Genomic DNA, 17,337 nt, shown 5'->3' on the forward strand with positions numbered 1-17,337 from the left:
CTTCAGACTCTTTCGCGTCGAGTGCCCCCCGTGCCCCCGCAAAATGTGTCCGGGCACTCCGGGCTTGACCAGCGACCGTACTGCCCAGGCGGAAAACATCGGGGCGCTCGACGTCCGCCGATGCGTGCCCACCCAGCAAGATGGCTCCTCTACGGGGCGACACTCGGTGTTTGACGTGAAGTTATTTACACACCTGGGATCTCGCGCCGCTCTCACGGGAGACGTGCCAGCCGTGTCGCCGGCGTCGATGCGTCGCGGTGCCGCGCGTGCCTAGTGCTAAGCTGACGAGCGCCGTTTCGCCGTCGCGGCTCGCGTCTCGCGTGTCGCGCGTCAACGTCGCGTAAACGTCACGTCGTAACGTCAAACCCCGTGCCGTGCTGTGTCCTGTGTCGCGTCGTGCCGCGCCGCGCTGTGCCGAGCCGAGCCGAGCCGATCTAAGCGGATCGGAGCCGCAGAATCAGTGGACGACGGATACACGGTTGCCGAGGAACGAGGCGACCCCGGATCCCGGTGACGACGACAACGATCGGCGACCACGCGCCCGCACGGCCGGGTTCCGGTGACGGCGGATCGAGTCAGCGCCCCCTCCGAGGAGACAGCCCCCGTGCGCTTCCCCCTTGTTACTCAGGTAGCCCGTCGTCTTCTCACCCCCCTTCGTGTAAAATACTTTGCGAAACGCGGCATCGACGACGACGACGACGACGACGACGACGACGACGACGTCGGTGGCGGCGGCGAGCGTCTTGCTCCTCCCCCGTCGCTTTCCTCTCCCTTTCATGGACGAGGTCCCCGGAGGAGAGACGGTCGCCGTGACCCTGTCGCGACCGTCGTCGTCATCGTCGTCAGTTGTATACAGCGTGTATCGATCTGAAATCCGTCACTGGAGCGATCCGTCCACGCTGGAGCAGCGAGATCCGCGTCGTCGATTGGAGAATGGATGAGTGGCTTGGAGGATTTCGACGACGGGGGGGTTCGCTCGTTTGCACCCTCCTACGCACTCGGCCCGTCTCCCCCTCCCCCCTCCCTCCTCCTCCGGCTACCCCGAAGCCGGAATATGTATCTGTGCGTGGAGATGCGCGAACGGGATATCCCACCGCGACGTGGTGCCTCGGTCTCGCGCATTTTCCGCACTCGTCTTCCTCCTCTCCTGCCCCCCCCCCCCATCCCTCCCCGTCGTCGAGATCTCGCGCGCCTGTTTCACGTGGGGCGCAAAAAAGCGGCGTAACGCGATTAAAGGGAAAGGACCTTGCGATATCGAAAGACCTTCGCCGCCGCGTCGTCGACTTTCTCACGCTTTCACGGGGGATATCCTTTTAGTTGCACTTTCCATCAGAGTTTTTTGCTCTCTCTCTCTCTCTCTGTCTTTCTCCGTCTCTTTTTCCTCTTTCCGAGAGGAAAAAGACGAGCACGGAGGGAAAGATTGTTAGTTTATGTAGTTATCCTATTTTTCACAGAATTCAGAAAGTGTAACATAGTACAGCTGAGACGAGCGAATCTATTAGATCTGTCCGTGCCTAATTGCACTCTCCTACACCGCGCTGATTTTCTCTCGCTTCTACCAGCCGTCGAGTGTACGTCCGGCTCCGTTCACCTAAACCCGCGGCAAGTGTGGGAAAGTACAGGTAGTCCCCCGACGGGAGACGAGACTGACGAGAAGAGCCGGCTAACGCACGCGGAATCCGCGGATGTATTCCGCAACTGCGGAAAGACCGGAGCCCCTTCCCGGACGGGGAAGAGCGAGACGTGATAATTTTATGATGTACTCCAAAAGGGAGCCGCGCGATATCGTGGATGTTTCGCGGCGCCCGCGCCGGCGGTGACGGACTCGTTGTAAAAGTGAAAAATCGTGGAGAGCTCCCGTCGATCGCGGCTTATTTGTTATTATCGATTAGAAGAGAGAGAGAGAACTGAACTTATTCGATGGACATTTGGCTTTCTCATAATTCTGCCCTCTGTAGATGACCTATTGTTGCGATTAGCATGAAGCGGAGCTATTGTGAATAACTCTGTCGGCGTAATGTGTGATTCATAGCTGTGTTTTAAGAGGCACATAAATCTGAGACGGTACATTAAAGTAGTTGCTATGAATTATGAAAGATAATTGATAAGAGGATTCTCTGAATTTGTGCTTAAATCTGAAGACGGTGCACCAAAGTAGTTGCTACGGATTATGAAAAAACAATTGCCAAGAAAATTCTCTAAATTCGTGCATTAATCTGAGACGGTATCAAAATAGTTGCTATGGATTGAAGCATTAAAGAAAAGACGATTAATAATATCTCTAAAATTATGTATGAAATCTGAAATTTTATATTAAAGTAATTGCTGCAGATTATGGAAGATAATTGATAAGAGAACTTTCTAAATTTGTGTGTAAATCTAAGACGGTCGCCAAAGTATATGCTACGGATTACGAAAGATAATTGATAAGAGAACTCTCTAAATTTATGCGTAAATCTAAGACGGGCTGTACAATAGTAGTTGCTACAGATTATGAAAGACGACTGACAAAAGAAATCTCTAAATTTATGCGTAAATCTTATACTGAAATAATTATTGCGGATTATGAGAGGCAATTGATACAAAAACTCTCTAAATAAATGCGTTTTTCTGATTTTTTTTTGCAGATACACAGTGCCATTCCAAAGAACCATTGCTCACAGCTGTGCTAAACTATAAACGCTATGCTTAACGATAGATAGTGTTTTAAGGGTTTTTCAAGCTCTGTGTTATTTATATTTAAACGACGTAACGCTATTAATCGCATCTCTCGTAATAGCTTCACACGCTAGAGTAGAGATAATCGTACGGATGATAAATCTGGAGAACCCAGTCGCGTTTGTACATAAAGATTCATTGAAACGAGCAAGCGAATTGTGATTCAAATCGTTTAGAGATGTTACCAAAGGGAGATTGAACCAATTTTCTACGCAGAGCTCTAGAACGGTAGAATATGACCAAAGGTGTAAAGACAAATCTGTACTGGTAGCAAACTCTCGGTGGCATTTCGCTATGTCTTGAGCAACGCCATTTAAAAGGATAGGAAAAAAAAAGTTTATTTTGACATTTAAACTACGAGCGATATCATCGCGCGCTAAACATGGCGAGAAAAAGTGACAATGCGAAGAGCATCAACGTCGCGGTGGTCGGGCTCTCCGGCACGGAAAAGGACAAGGGGCAGGTTGGCGTCGGCAAGTCGTGTCTGTGCAATCGCTTCATGCGTTCCATGAGCGATGACTACAACGTGGAGCATATTTCGGTGTTGTCGCAGGTACTCGCACTTTACACGCGTCTCATCTCGTTATCGATTAACCGTACGTTGCACTGGAATACTCATCGAACGTTTTTTATTGCAGTCTGACTTCAGCGGACGTGTGGTGAACAATGACCACTTCTTGTACTGGGGCGAAGTATCGAAAACGGCGGAGGACGGGACGGAGTTTCAGTTTCAAGTTATAGAGCACACGGAGTTCATAGACGATGCGTCGTTTCAGCCGTTCAAAGGCGGCAAAATGGAACCGTATGCGAAAAGATGCGCCGCTACAAAAATCACGAGCGCGGAGAAGCTCATGTACATCTGTAAGAATCAGCTGGGCATAGAGAAGGAATACGAGCAGAAGGTTCTAGCTGACGGTAAATTGAACATCGACGGATTCTTATGCGTGTTCGACGTGAGCCTCGTGCCGAACAGGGCAATAGAGAAGCAGGTTGAGCTTGTGGCGAATATACTGAACAATTTGATGAAGGCGAAGAAGCCGATAGTGCTGGTAACGACCAAGAATGACGACGCGAACGAGCAGTTTGTCAAGGAGGCCGAGAAGCTGATAATGCGCAAAGAGTACAAGGGATCGATTTTGGTTATCGAGACCTCGGCGCACGAGAACATCAACGTCGATCTGGCGTTTATGATCCTGGCGCAGTTAATCGACAAGACGAAAATGCGCAGCAAAGTGGTGCCGTTCGCCGAAGCAGCCAGGGCCAGGAAGGAACTTCTGGACGCGTCGACGGAATCGTTACAGCGATTGATCCGGATACACGTGACCGATTATCGCGCCTTGTGGTCACAGGCCTCGAAGAAACTCGCGCAGCTCAAGGAATTCTCCACCTTCGTAGAGTTATTCGGTATCGAGGCGACGCAAAGACTGTTCAGAAGGCATATTAAGAAACTGAAAGACGAACAGATAGCGAAGAAAATACAGGGCTATCTGGACATGTTGCCGGATATACTTCATGAGATCTGTCCGGATATATCGAATTTAATTAACGAGTAAGTTTCACGCGAATAACAGTTTCTTTTTTTTTTTCGTGCAAATTCTCTTGCGAGTGGATTGCTGAGTTGCCGTTTTGCAGAGAATGGTCGGCGGTGCAGCAATACATAAAGGCGCATCCCGATTTCGATCAGTATTTCTACGAGTGCCCCGAAGACATACCGTGGATTGATTGTGATTTTGGGGAAAACAACGGCACGAAAATTCCATATGACGTGCTGGAGACTCCCGAGGCAGAAACCGTATTTAAGAATCATATAAATGCTTTACAGCAAGAGCAACGGCGATTAGAGTAAGTATTCCGTAGAACCAAGTCCAGTCGCTTTAACAAATAAATATTGCAGAGACGAGTTTATGTATGTTCTTCACAGAACTGGTGATAGTGGTGATAGTATTAGTAGTGAATTTATATCCATTTTATTTGATAGTCTGGAAATATTCTAATAATATTCATATGCAATTTGTTAATGCTTTGCTTTATTCTGGGTGGTGTTTCTTTGTGCAGACTTCCGAAAAGGTAATTTTTGCCTTTTTTATTGGCTTTTTTGTTCATAATATAACATATATATCTGAGTTGGAAATATTCTATGATGTTTACCGTGCTAACATTTATGTAACAGCGTGGGCTTATATATTATATAGAATGTTAGATTCGAGGTATATTTGTCGCCAGCAATCAATATTTGAGCACTTAATAAGTCAATTTACCTATAATGCATGAATTACAAAGATGGTTCAAGGTCATTAAGATTGAATTAAACATTGTATTACAACATTTAAGATGCATTAATATTGCAATGAATTACTAACTTCTATCGTAAATATAACAAGTAGACTTTTGTTGTAATCAAATATTAACAATGGCTAGATACGTTACAGTTCATTTGATATTGTGCCCTTTTACATGTTTATTTTTTGAATTTTTATTATTATTATTTTGAAAAGTTATTTTTTACCTTTGTCAATTGTAATTAATTTCTGTTAGGTGGAAGAAACAATTTAAGCAGTTGTTGGAGGAAACTGGCTATGTTACGCCTGGAAAACATTTGTCTGAAGTTAGAGTTTTATTTATGGGCAGGGAATGCTTTGAGGAGCTTTCTCATCACGATTGTCAAGAAATTTATGATCAGCATCAAAAGGAAATTATTGAAAAGGCAAAACATAATTTTCAGGTAAGGTATTTGTAATAGCTACATTATTGTATCATATAAAGAGTACGTGCAATCTATATCATAATATGTTATAGGAATTATTGTTGGAACATGCTGATCTATTTTATCACTTCAAGAGTGTAGCTCCAACTGGAACTATTACACAGGATGATATAAAAGATATTACAGATGCATTACTGGACGATTTTAGGTATGCAATATACCGGATTTATTATGTATTATTATTTAATATCATTATATTGTATAATGTAATTTTGCAAATTCTTATGCTTCTAGATACAAAGCGTTAGATAGATTAGATCAAGACAGAAAGTTAATGTTGTTTCAACATTTGGGATTTGTACATTGTCCCATAAGGGAGCATTGTCCTGCTTATCCAAATTGCATGGATGCACTTATAGAAAGAATACTCGGAACGAAAGCTCACAGGTAAGACGTCAATATTACGTCATGTAGGATTACATAGCGTGGATTTATTTTATAACAAAAATCTGGAAACGTTCTAACAGACCTTCCTCATGGAATCACAGTAGCCAGTGGCAGTTAACATCGGACAACAATCAATTAAATTTAGTTATACTTGGAAGTAACGGGCTAAGCGAAGAATTTGCTCGTGAAATAAGGGCACAAACGGACGACGACGAAGTGGAAATAGATTGTCAACTCTACACCCTCGGATATCGCATCATTGACGGCGATGTTGGACTGCCGCATAATTCCTTCACTACCTCCGATTTCATGCCACATGGTAAATATCCTCTCGAGTGTAATGTTTATTTTATAAGATTTTATAATATCATCTACAATGGATGTCTCTTGTTATAGGATCCTTTTGTATCTATTCGAATGAAGATTCATTCGAATACATTCGATCCTCTTTAGAGAAAACCTTGTTATCAAATCTAGAGCAAGAGGACAGACTACCATTTCAAGGATTGCCCATTGTAATAATGTTTATACCAGAAGCCAGTATTGATGAAATGGAGGCTATGAAGCTCAGAGAAGAGGGACAAAATCTTGCTGATAGGTATATTAATTATATTAATCATATTAATTATAGGAATTGAAACTTGCCGAGCGCGTAATAATCTTATCAATTTTGTAGTTTGCAATGTCCGTTTATCGATGTCTGCATAGACGATCTGGAGCAGGAGAAGCATAAGAGATTCCCGAGTTCATTGGTAAAGGATGCTTTGCAGCAACTTATACAGTCCATAAACCACAGAGCTGGTTTTTTAAACATATATCAAAGCGTTATCGAATGTTTGGAACCTGATATTAGGTAGACTGTCAATCATAATGCCTGCGTTTAATTGGTTAATTTGTAATCGTATGTACTTTATTTAGTGCTTGATTTCAGGATAATAATGTGTATGTTCTGCGGCGATCCTTATTCGGTCGAGAACGTTCTCGGTCCTTTACTGAATCATCAATGCTGCTTTCTCAGCGGAGATAGATCTATAGTTTTGGAAACGTTTTTGGGAGAATGTAAGCGTCGAGTCGAAGTTATTATCTCGAGTTTTCACGGAGCCAATGCGTTCAGAGATGAATTAGTACATGGTTTTATACTCGTCTATTCCACAAAGAGGAAAGCCTCTCTCGCGACTCTAAAGTAAGTGCTAATGACTTACACCACGCCGTTTGCGCATCTAAGAAAAAATAAATGTTCTATTTTACAAAATTTCTTTTTGTCTTGTAGTGCCTTTTCCACCAACATACCAAATCTGCCAATACAAATAATGGCTGTGACCGATACTGGCGGTGCGAATGCTTTCTTCAGTAACGACTTAAGTCATCTACTTATCACAGAGGGAAACGCGATTGCAGATAAATTGGAGGCGCATTTTATGACATCCGCATCCAGCTGTCAACAAAAAAGTGAGAAACTCGAGTTTTCATTTTCGATACTTGGCAAACTCTCAGTTTTCTAACAAATGATTTAATGTGTAGCCGCGTTTTATACGCCTTTCTTCAAAGTGGTGTGGGAAAAGAAACCGGAGATCGAGCAGGCGTTTAACATGGAGGAGCCGGGGAATTTGAATGACAGCGGAGAAGGCACCCTGGAGTATTCGGCTTTACATCCGATGCCGCCACCACGACACGAGAGCTATCACCTTCAAACGCCGGATGACGGGTAACTATTCTAGAAGCGGCTCTCTAGCAACCGTACGAACAGATCTATGCTATGTCCGAATTTGTTTGTGACCCAAAGTCTAATGTGAAGCAGTATGTCTGTAACTTTTAGGAGCGGCTCCGAGTCGTACGAACAGTTGACGCCCGACGGTGATCTGGGTGATACCGGATTAACCGAACAATTCGCCGATCACAGAGCCACACCGAGCGACGACAGTGACATTTACAGCCAGGTCGATTTCTATCGAGAGGAGAGGGAGAGAGATCTAATGAAAAATGAAGATATCACGAGTAAATTATCTGGTCAGTAATAATAAAACCAATTTCATCGCACAATGTTTAAATTCACGATTCTTCAAGACTATTGAATTATAAACCTTCTCTTTGCATAGGTTGGGTAAAGGACACATTCATGCATCAAGACGGAGTTACAAACAGTTACTCGCACAGAGCTTTCACGACAGGTCGACGATATATCTCACAGGCTAAGCCACGACCGAAAGGCAACAGTCAGACTTTAAAACAGCCTGGGAAAATCAATCTGAAGGACTTTTCCAATGTAACGGATGTGATAGCCAGGATGACGATCGGCGAGAAGGACGAGCACGGCCCGAAACTGACAATGGGTCACGCTCCTCTCGCCACTCCGGAACTTGTGGACCTCGGCACCGAGTACGCGCAGGTGAAGGACGTTGTTCCGAACATGTACTCAGCCTACGACGGCGATTATATGTACGCCTTGGTGCAAGATTCTATCGGCAACAACAAATCCAAGTTGCGCCACCGACGCGAAAAGGGACAGCCATGTAAGATCTTTTTTCTTCTTAACGTTAAAGATCTTTTGGAACGCCAAGCTTATATATAATTATTTACAATACTTATATTATTATAAACACACAGCATACAGCGATTCTGATTCGGAGTGGAGTTCCTTGGAGAGACAAAGGGCAACGGATGTTTTGAGCAAAGGGAATAAAAAGCTTTCGTCGCACAAACGAATACGCAAGAAACGCACGGCAATACCAGTCGCCACGCCAAAAGTGCCGTCATTGGCCAGCATGGGTAGCGGAGACGGTATAGTCGGCCTGAACTACAACATGAAAGACGAGAAAAATTGGCGCGTCGATCCCACGGAGAGAGGTAAAATGTTGTCCTTTTTTATCTTTCTCTTAAGTATATACATTACAAGTTTCTACGTCACCTGTAAATAGCAAAATTTAGAGAAATATATCCGTCTTTTCAGTATCTAGCGAAACGCCCGATACTTCCGAATCGAGCGATCCGGAACACACGAGATCCAGATCGAAACAATATAAATACGCCGCAACTAGTTTGCGGAAAAGATTTTCCGGAAATTCTCTGCAACAGCAATACTTACAACACCCGTTTAATATGAAACATATGACGCAGGAGATGTTCAGCGCCTCCTGTAAGTAACGCGGTAGATTTTTATTTAATAGGAATATTTATTGTTATAACTTGTAAGACGTTCTGTCATACCGATATAATTTAATAATTATGATTAGTGCAGAGAATTTTCTAATATGATTTGAATGCATTACTTAACGCAACGTAAAATCTAGTTCAGTAATGTAACAATGTAATAATTTGCATACGCATGTATAAAAAATTTTATGTTTTGACTTAAATCGAGGCTTCTTAATTAATAGCAACTTTGATTCTCTTTTCTTTTTAAATGTAATACATACTAATGTTTTCCATTAAGTTGCAGTGTCTATGCTTTTGTTAACTTTGCATGAAACTTGTTATTTTAGCCAAGCAAAGGGGTGAAAATACGTTTGGCATTCCAGATGACGAATCAAGTCTAGATGTTTCCTCGCCGCGTGAAATTAATTCTCCTAGTGTAAGTTTTTAGTTTATATAATGCAAATCGACGTCGGCGGAATGCGCATGTTATTAACTTGCTTTGCTTGCTCCTTAGTTTGGTATATTGAATAAGTCGAAGGACAGCGACAAGTTAACCAGGAAGAAAGACAAGCAAAAGGCAAAGGAGGACGAAAAGTTGGAGAAAAGAAGGCAAAAAGAGGAGAAGCTCAAGAAGCACGCGGAGAAGGAGAAAGAGCGGGAAAAGAAGAAACAGGAGAAGATAAAACAGACCAAAGGCCCGGGAGGAACACCGATCTCGAGTCAGTCGCAGCAACCTTTGATCGAGGATTTTGCACAGAGCGAAACGAATCGGATACCTTTGTTCCTCGAAAAGTGCGTTCGATTTATCGAGGACGAGGGATTAGATTCGGAAGGGATATATAGGGTGCCCGGTAACCGTGCGCACGTGGAATTGCTTTTCCAAAAGTTCGAAGAAGGTATATTATTTGTTGAAGGCTTTCTGATCTTTTGTTCTTATATATTTTCTTTCTTATTTCCTTCCTTAACGCCAAATTAATGCTCCATATAAACTTTGCATGATGAATAACATGGATCTGTTCCTTTTTTCTAACGTATAGACGGTAATGTCGACATACATTCTTTGGATATTCCTGTAAATGCTGTTGCTACAGCCCTCAAAGACTTCTTTTCCAAGAGATTACCACCGCTCATCGACAAGGAACGCATGAGCGAATTGGAAGATATATCAGGTAAATTGAATTTTAGTCAGAGATAGAAATTGAATCAATTTTTATAGAATTTTGATTTAAATTTTTTTGTAAGGTCCTTAAATATTTATTATATTATTAAATTTTCATTACATTTACACTAACAGAAAGCAAAATATTTTAAAAAATGTACATATTATGCCTATCAGGTGCACGAGGTATTAGCAAACCTATGTCAGCTACTTGCATGAACATGGAAGGTTAGTACTTTTGTTTTATAGAATATAGATAACGGATCATGTGTGATTATTCTTCGAGTTAACATTAAATCCCAAAACTTGAAATTGCAGACCGAAGCGGGAGATTGTTAGCCCTGCGTCTGATGCTCAACAAGTTAAATCCAGTAAACTTCGACGTTCTCAAATTTATCTTCCAGCACTTCGTAAAGTAAGTGAAAGCGATGAAAATGTAATTGCGAAGACAAATCTTTTATAGACACATTCTAATTATATCTCCCTTTATTCCATTACTATAATTTAAATTTATACGTTTTCAGAGTCGCAGAGAATTGTAAACTCAACAGTATGGATAGCAAGAACTTAGCGATTTGCTGGTGGCCTACGTTACTACCGATTGAGTTTAACGACCTCGGCAGATTCGAAGCTATGAGGCCGTACCTGGAGGACGTGGTTCAAACGATGATCGATCAGTATCCTTTCCTGTTCTGTGGCGAGGATGCCGTTGTGATGGTGTAGTGACTAAACGTATTACCTAGCCGTGCAGTGCATAGTTCTCAACGTCTGTGCGAAGAGGCTGCAGTATTTTTTGTGGACAACGGCGGTAGAAGCGGCGCGTCCGGCCGAGACCTCGCAATAGCGCGCCTGCCTCGTGAAATAATCCGATATGATTTTTTTTATACGTTATCGACAGTTGCGATACAGGCGTAAACGATTGGTCTCAATATATAGTTTGTATTAATACTAAACTTCGCTTTAGTGCACTCGTAATACAACTAACACAAGTCCCACGTAGGCGCAACGTGGACGAGCAAAGTCTCTATTTAAGTTTAGTCATTCACATTCGTTCATTTCCGGGGTGTGTGACAAGCAAGATTTCCCCTTGCGAAATCGATCGATCGATGGTCCTAAGATGATGGTTATTCGCTTACGCGGATCAGATAACGCAAGAATAATAAGAGTCAATCCATGTGTCATAACAGTATGCATGTATCATGTTGGATGTATCCAGAGCGATGTATTTATTGATATTGTACTAGGGATGTATGATTCGATATTTGATAATAGCGATTAGCTTTACATGGTTATTGAGATCGATGTCGTGCTTTTTTTAATCGCTTTTTTTCGCTCCGTCTTTCCGTTTTCTTTCCTCGTGTCTTCTTGTCCATATTGCCAAGAACGAAAGTGTTAAGCGCAAAGTGATGATATTAATGTAGTCTCGTTAAAGAGACTGTTATTAGTATTTAAAGGAGGGCGTGTCCAGCCCACATTTACGAAAGATACGAAAAAACGTATATAAAACGAGATTTATCGTCGAATAATATCTATATAAATATATATATTATATATCTCACATAGCAACGATATCAAAAATGCCAGAATATTTAGCGCGTTTCCTTTTTGGCCAATGCACAAATCGCCTCTCGAGTGTATTTACTTTTGCATTTTATTGATGTAGATTAGTCGTGCAAGAATTTTTTAAATAGTTTTTATCATGTCAGGACCGAGCGAATTCAAACGACGATACAATCCGTATATTCATTCCGTCTAAAAAAATATAAAGTAAAAACGAAAAAAAGAAACACGAAAAGCGTTACATGTAATTGCACAATGTCTTGACAAATAGCGATAATATTCGTATGCGAAGGAAAACGAAGACAGAGATAAAAAAGCATTTTGACAAGTTTCGCGTATGTAGCATTTGCAAACGCATATAAAAGTGGAATCGAAGTAACTTAAGAAATACTTAGAGCTACGAACGATATTAAAGTTTCTTAAAGCGGATATGTATATAGAATTCTAACGATCTAAGATACATACGAAGCTCGTAAGACATGAGACACTAAATTCATAGGAACTTTTTCTTTTTTTTCCGAGAAGTCCGTTTTACGTAATGAGCTGACGTTTTGTCGTTCGTATCTTCGCAAAAACAGAAAGTATTTATTAACACGCTACCGTCGCGCATAAGAGATTCAGGATCGACGAGTTAAGAGAAGAAGAATTGTACCGTCTAACTTTTTACATTTAATAATCGGGAAGAAAACGTATGTTCAGACACGTCAATTTATTTTCTCGCTGTCTGCTTTCGAATTCGCACGAATCCGCGGATCTAGCGGGTTGAATTTTCGTAGGTGTGCCATAACTTAAACTCAATGTTTAACGATCATAATGACAAGATGTATGCCTTTCGGCGGCTCAACATTCGAAAGTAAGCGTGTGTCGTTTAAGCACCGATCGCGGTGTATTTACCGAGAGATACTTAAATATTGCCTCTGAATGTTGGAGCCATTATGAATAAGAGAAAAAAAAGAAAAAGAAAGCGACAACAATACACAACGCGCATACACGTACACGCAACACTTTTGTAACCCGAAGATTAATCGCAAACATTCCCGTAAGGAACGTCGATGTTACTTTATATATATATATATATATATGATCTCGCGAGAGACGCGTTTTAATCGAACCGAGTCCGTGATCCCGGGAGTAAAAAATCGTGAACGAAATCTCGTGATCGTTTCACGAGAGAAAGAGAAATAAAAAAAAAGGAGAGATCTCTTTTTATCGACACGGACCGTCGTGGAAAACGCGCGTCTCGCGAACACAATCGCTCTGTATTTGTAAGGAAATCGTTGTAACGATATTTCTACAATCGACGCGTCGCGAGGACGCGCGCGACGGGAGGAAGAAAGAAGGAACGGATCGTACATTCCCATTTAGTCGTAAAAAAAAGAAGGAAAAAAAAACAAATTTTATACATTCGTACGTACGTAATTGTATAATGTTCTTAAAATAGATAGGGAAAGACGTCGATGCTTTACGTATGGGATCTCGAACGCCGAAAGACGTCGCGCGACCCCGTCAACGACGTGACCAACTCACGTCGACGACGATGAGCGAAGTGGCGCGTGTCGGAGCAGTTGGAAACGCTCGCTTGGGTGGATATTTCAATACTCCCGTTATCTTTGTCTATTTTACATGTCTATTTTACGTGTGTCGAATGGACAATTGATTTAGAGCACTTAGAAAGCTTTTCCGCGAGTAAGATTGTTTGCACCAGCTCTTTCGTTGTTTAAAGGGTCAAATCAGTGTAACCGCCTGAAAAGTAGAAGTATTTTTTACAATTTTTTTCTAGAAAACTGTGATGAATTAAAGGGAAACGATAGAAGACTGAAATGTCTAAATTTTTCTGACGTCCCGTGGCATAACAGTTTTTGTACATTCACTCAGAAAGCTTTAGGACAAGTTATAAGAACATGAAAAAGAATATTTTTTAATAGAAATATATTTCCATATTTTTATATTGGTAATAAATTATGATTTGTAATTTTATTTAGTAAAATTATATTAAAAATATTCTTTTTTTAAATGTTTTTTTAGCTTGTCTGAGAAATACTTTCGTAAGAAAATGTACTAAAACATTTACCCAAGAACACTAAACAGAATCTGGATCGGCTATGCCGCGTAGTGCGCCTGAGAGTTTCAATACACTTGTACAAAAGTAATCATAACTTCTTCTTATTAATTCTTCAAATTTCGACATAAGTCTCGCGGCAAAATAATCTTAAAAGTACATACAATTTCTTTAAATTAGAAAAGGATCGGTTCTTTTTGTTTTTTATACTGGTCTAACCCTTTAAAAGTTGCCCCTAAAAAATATATCTGTCTCAGCGTCGATTGTCTCTGCTTATCCGCGATGTTATTAGAACTTCCTTTACATCGAGATAATAATCTACGAAGAATACTGTAATTTTTACTGTAATACAGTAATTTTCTAATTGGATATTTCGTCAATCTGCTGTTAGCGCAATCGTCAACAAATATACCGTGCGTGTTTCGTGTAATACTTCTCAACAGCTTGCGATCATTATTTCTTATATAACTATCATTTGTTCAGAAATTTAGCGCATACTAAATGATTATACTGCGACGATTGAAGAGTGCAACAGTAGCTCAACTCGTCTTAAAAGGACTCTTAAAATTAAGGAAGGGAGAGAATTGAATTTAGATTAAATTTATTTCTCTCTTTATTTATTTACTCTTATCAAAATTCAAATAAAGTCAATTCTATTAAATTTCTTCCCATTTTGAAGGCAAGTATACACTCGCCTTTAGATCTCTTAATCATCAAGCCATTGGGTGTTTTTAATAAATTGAAAATGAGCTGGGCTTTTGCTGCATCGAATCTTCCGGTTATAGTCTCGCCCTACGCATCTACGATGTAACGGTTAAGCAATAGCAAAGAAACGAAAATGTAGCGATTAAATATCTGAAGAAATATTCGACGACGGCCACATGTAGTGATCGCAAGATTACCAAGTTCCACGTCCTTCGCACAGTATTAGCGTCATTCGTCATCGGTATCAACATCGTTTTCAACAGCATCATCATCATCATCAGCAACATTATCAACGTCGTCAACATCAACATTATTGCCATCAGCATCAACGTCATCATTGTCATCGTCGTCGTTATCATCCCTGGACACGTACCCATCGAGTGTCTTCTCTCTCGCGAAGCCTAAGAGGGAGGAGAAAGAAAAATCACTTTTCTACGATACGTCCGTTAAGATTTCCGCTTGTCCTTTCTCGCTGTCCGAGGACGGCCCATGCGCGACCGGCCTCTCCCGTCGAACATAAACAGATCCTTAAATTATCGTAGCCTGTGATAAGACGTAGGCGAAAATGGACCCCTTGTTTGTCCCCTTTATTTATAGCATCGGCTTGATGTACGAATGTATTATAGTTGTACAGTTGCATCGGTATGATGCGTGTCGTAAGCCCGCTTATGCCCTGCTTTCCTTGCGTTTTTGCATCGCGCTCTGCTTCCCTCCCCTCTTTTTTCTTCTTTTCTCTTCCTTTTCTTTTCCGTGTCTTTTTCTTCCTTTGTCGCTCGTCACCGTTCTTCGTAAGCTTCGCCCGTCCTCGAAAGTCTCGTTTGTTGCCCGTAGTCGCGAAATACTATGCGAGCGCACCCCTAAATTCTACGGACGGTGAATCGTGAAGAAATGTAGGAAAACGCCTCACAATTGTGCCGGGGGATCGTCGATTCATTGCAGCACAGCGACCGAACTTTCGTTTGACTGATAAAACAAGACGTGGGATCTCAATGTTTCTCGTGCAGATCCGCGTTCGCGGATCGAAGTATTCACGTGCCGATTTCTTTCAGCACCCTATAATATATGATCTAGCGATATATTTTATACCTTGACCGTTCCGCATGACGAAATAAAACGCTGAACCTATTTATAGCATTTATATTTTTGTATTTCCTTTACACGAAATAATATATCGTTTTATATTTGAATTATATTTTAATCGAGTTTTATAGAGAAACCCCCTTTTTCTGGCCTCGTCTCTCCCCGCGCGACCTACGTTTCTTCATGGGAATGCAAGCCGAGCTTGGCGTGGTGTGTGAGTTACTTGAAGCGTGAATTGAGAATAATGCTTGAAATTTGATAACGATATAATAGCGATAGCCTGTTAACCGCGAGCCCGATAATGAGACTCGTCGATGAGAGGAAAAGTTGATAAGTAAAAAAAATAAGTCAATCCCTTTTCTAATCAAGTAGGAGCGAACGATCGGATCTACGGTTTTATAAGAATCTTTGATAATTATGTGGATTGAGGATATAGCTGATAATTAAATAATAATAGTAATGATATTTAATAGCCGTTTGTATCGAAGGTGGCTAACGATTTATTGACCAAGATAGGACTGCTAATTTCTACTTCGCTGAAATTCCCTCAAAAGCCGCAGTTTCGCGCACTGGGGGATTCTGGCACTTCTTGGGATCTGTCCTTTTTATCCGTGTTTCTTTTTCTCTCCCCCTTTCCGCCTTCGCTTTTTCCTTCCATTCCCACCCTTTTGTCTTTTTGATATTTTAATAAAGTAACATGTATTTATTTTATTTCTTCCCGCGTGCGCGCAGTTGAAAAAAGGACAGATCTCTCCGGTTTCTCGTGACTCGACGTATATAAACGGACGCACGAAGAAATGTGTGTGCGTAGCGATGGGGAGGAAGGGAAGTGCCCTCGCAGTGCTGCTCGCAAAGTATCAAAGCCGAAACTTGGCGTGTCCAAAAACGTCTCGCCGACGACGCTGAAAAATTTAGCCGATCCCTCCGGATTCGGGAAACTTAACGTGATAGAGCCCTCACCTGCCCCAATTCCCATCCGCCCGCCCATCAATCCTCGCTCTTTATCCCGTTACGAATGCGTTTCCACCTTTCCTAAAATTACGCGTTTATAAATGTCGTCATTTATATACATGTAACGATTTTTGTAAATAATCGGTATACATATATAAATATAATTATATATATATAAATATAAATAAATATATTATATATATAAATTATATATATATGAAACACGCAACGTGTAAATGGACGGAACCTGTCTTCGTTGTATCAATAGTCTTATATCAGACTTGTATATGAACGGAGGGACTTTTGATTATTAAAAGTTTCCTAGAGTAAAAGAAGAGACCAGTTTTTTTTCTCTCTCTCTGTAGCGCACCGCCGCCACGGCATTAAATAATTAATAAGTATATGCATGTCGAGGATTCCAAACATTATTTATTACTTTTTATTCACCCTATCTATTCTTCAGCGGTTTTGACAATGTCGTCATGATAATTATCATAATTCGATAATTTATCGCAAAAAACTTCTCGGCCACCTGAGAAGAACGAAAGCTGAAAAACCTTAGCAAATTTAAAAAAAAACTTTTTTAAGCGCCAGAAGAATTCTAACATGTAAGCGCGAAAGTCGTTACATTAAAGACTTTCGTGATAATTGGGCGTGTAATAGTTGACGATGCCATGATTATATATTATATAAATTAAGAGGTTTATTTGAAAAAAGTTGGAAATATTCAGTGAATTGATTAGAGACTATTACTACGTTTACGCGAGCGTTATTCTGTAATTACTTACGATAATTTCTTCGCGTAAACGGGATAACTTACGA

The 17,337-nt window shown here is 41.1% G+C and overlaps 1 protein-coding gene across 8 annotated transcripts; it reads left to right on the forward strand.

Moving 5' to 3' along the window:
• The first annotated feature begins 11 nt into the window (after positions 1–11).
• On the forward strand, positions 12–16,850 carry Rhogapp190 (Rho GTPase-activating protein 190). 8 transcript variants are annotated; one of them, XM_071769877.1, is made up of 24 exons: positions 12–628; positions 2,628–3,271; positions 3,357–4,267; positions 4,351–4,560; positions 4,774–4,785; positions 5,254–5,440; positions 5,515–5,630; positions 5,717–5,869; positions 5,950–6,188; positions 6,266–6,467; positions 6,546–6,722; positions 6,801–7,052; positions 7,140–7,318; positions 7,391–7,574; positions 7,668–7,876; positions 7,966–8,379; positions 8,474–8,713; positions 8,817–9,002; positions 9,349–9,437; positions 9,516–9,897; positions 10,039–10,170; positions 10,338–10,388; positions 10,479–10,575; positions 10,685–16,850. In XM_071769877.1, the coding sequence occupies exons 2-24, from the start codon at positions 3,101–3,103 to the stop codon at positions 10,881–10,883; spliced, it is 4,992 nt and encodes a 1,663-aa protein (XP_071625978.1). In that variant the 5' UTR covers positions 12–628; positions 2,628–3,100; the 3' UTR covers positions 10,884–16,850. The 8 variants fall into 8 exon arrangements, with proteins under 8 accessions (XP_071625978.1, XP_071625985.1, XP_071625983.1 ...); XM_071769884.1 differs by having other exon boundaries at positions 9,385–9,437; XM_071769882.1 differs by having other exon boundaries at positions 7,686–7,876.
• The last annotated feature ends 487 nt before the right edge of the window (positions 16,851–17,337 follow it).

Source organism: Temnothorax longispinosus, chromosome 2 (assembly GCF_030848805.1).
Source record: "Temnothorax longispinosus isolate EJ_2023e chromosome 2, Tlon_JGU_v1, whole genome shotgun sequence".
Classification (NCBI taxonomy): Eukaryota; Metazoa; Arthropoda; class Insecta; order Hymenoptera; family Formicidae; genus Temnothorax; species Temnothorax longispinosus.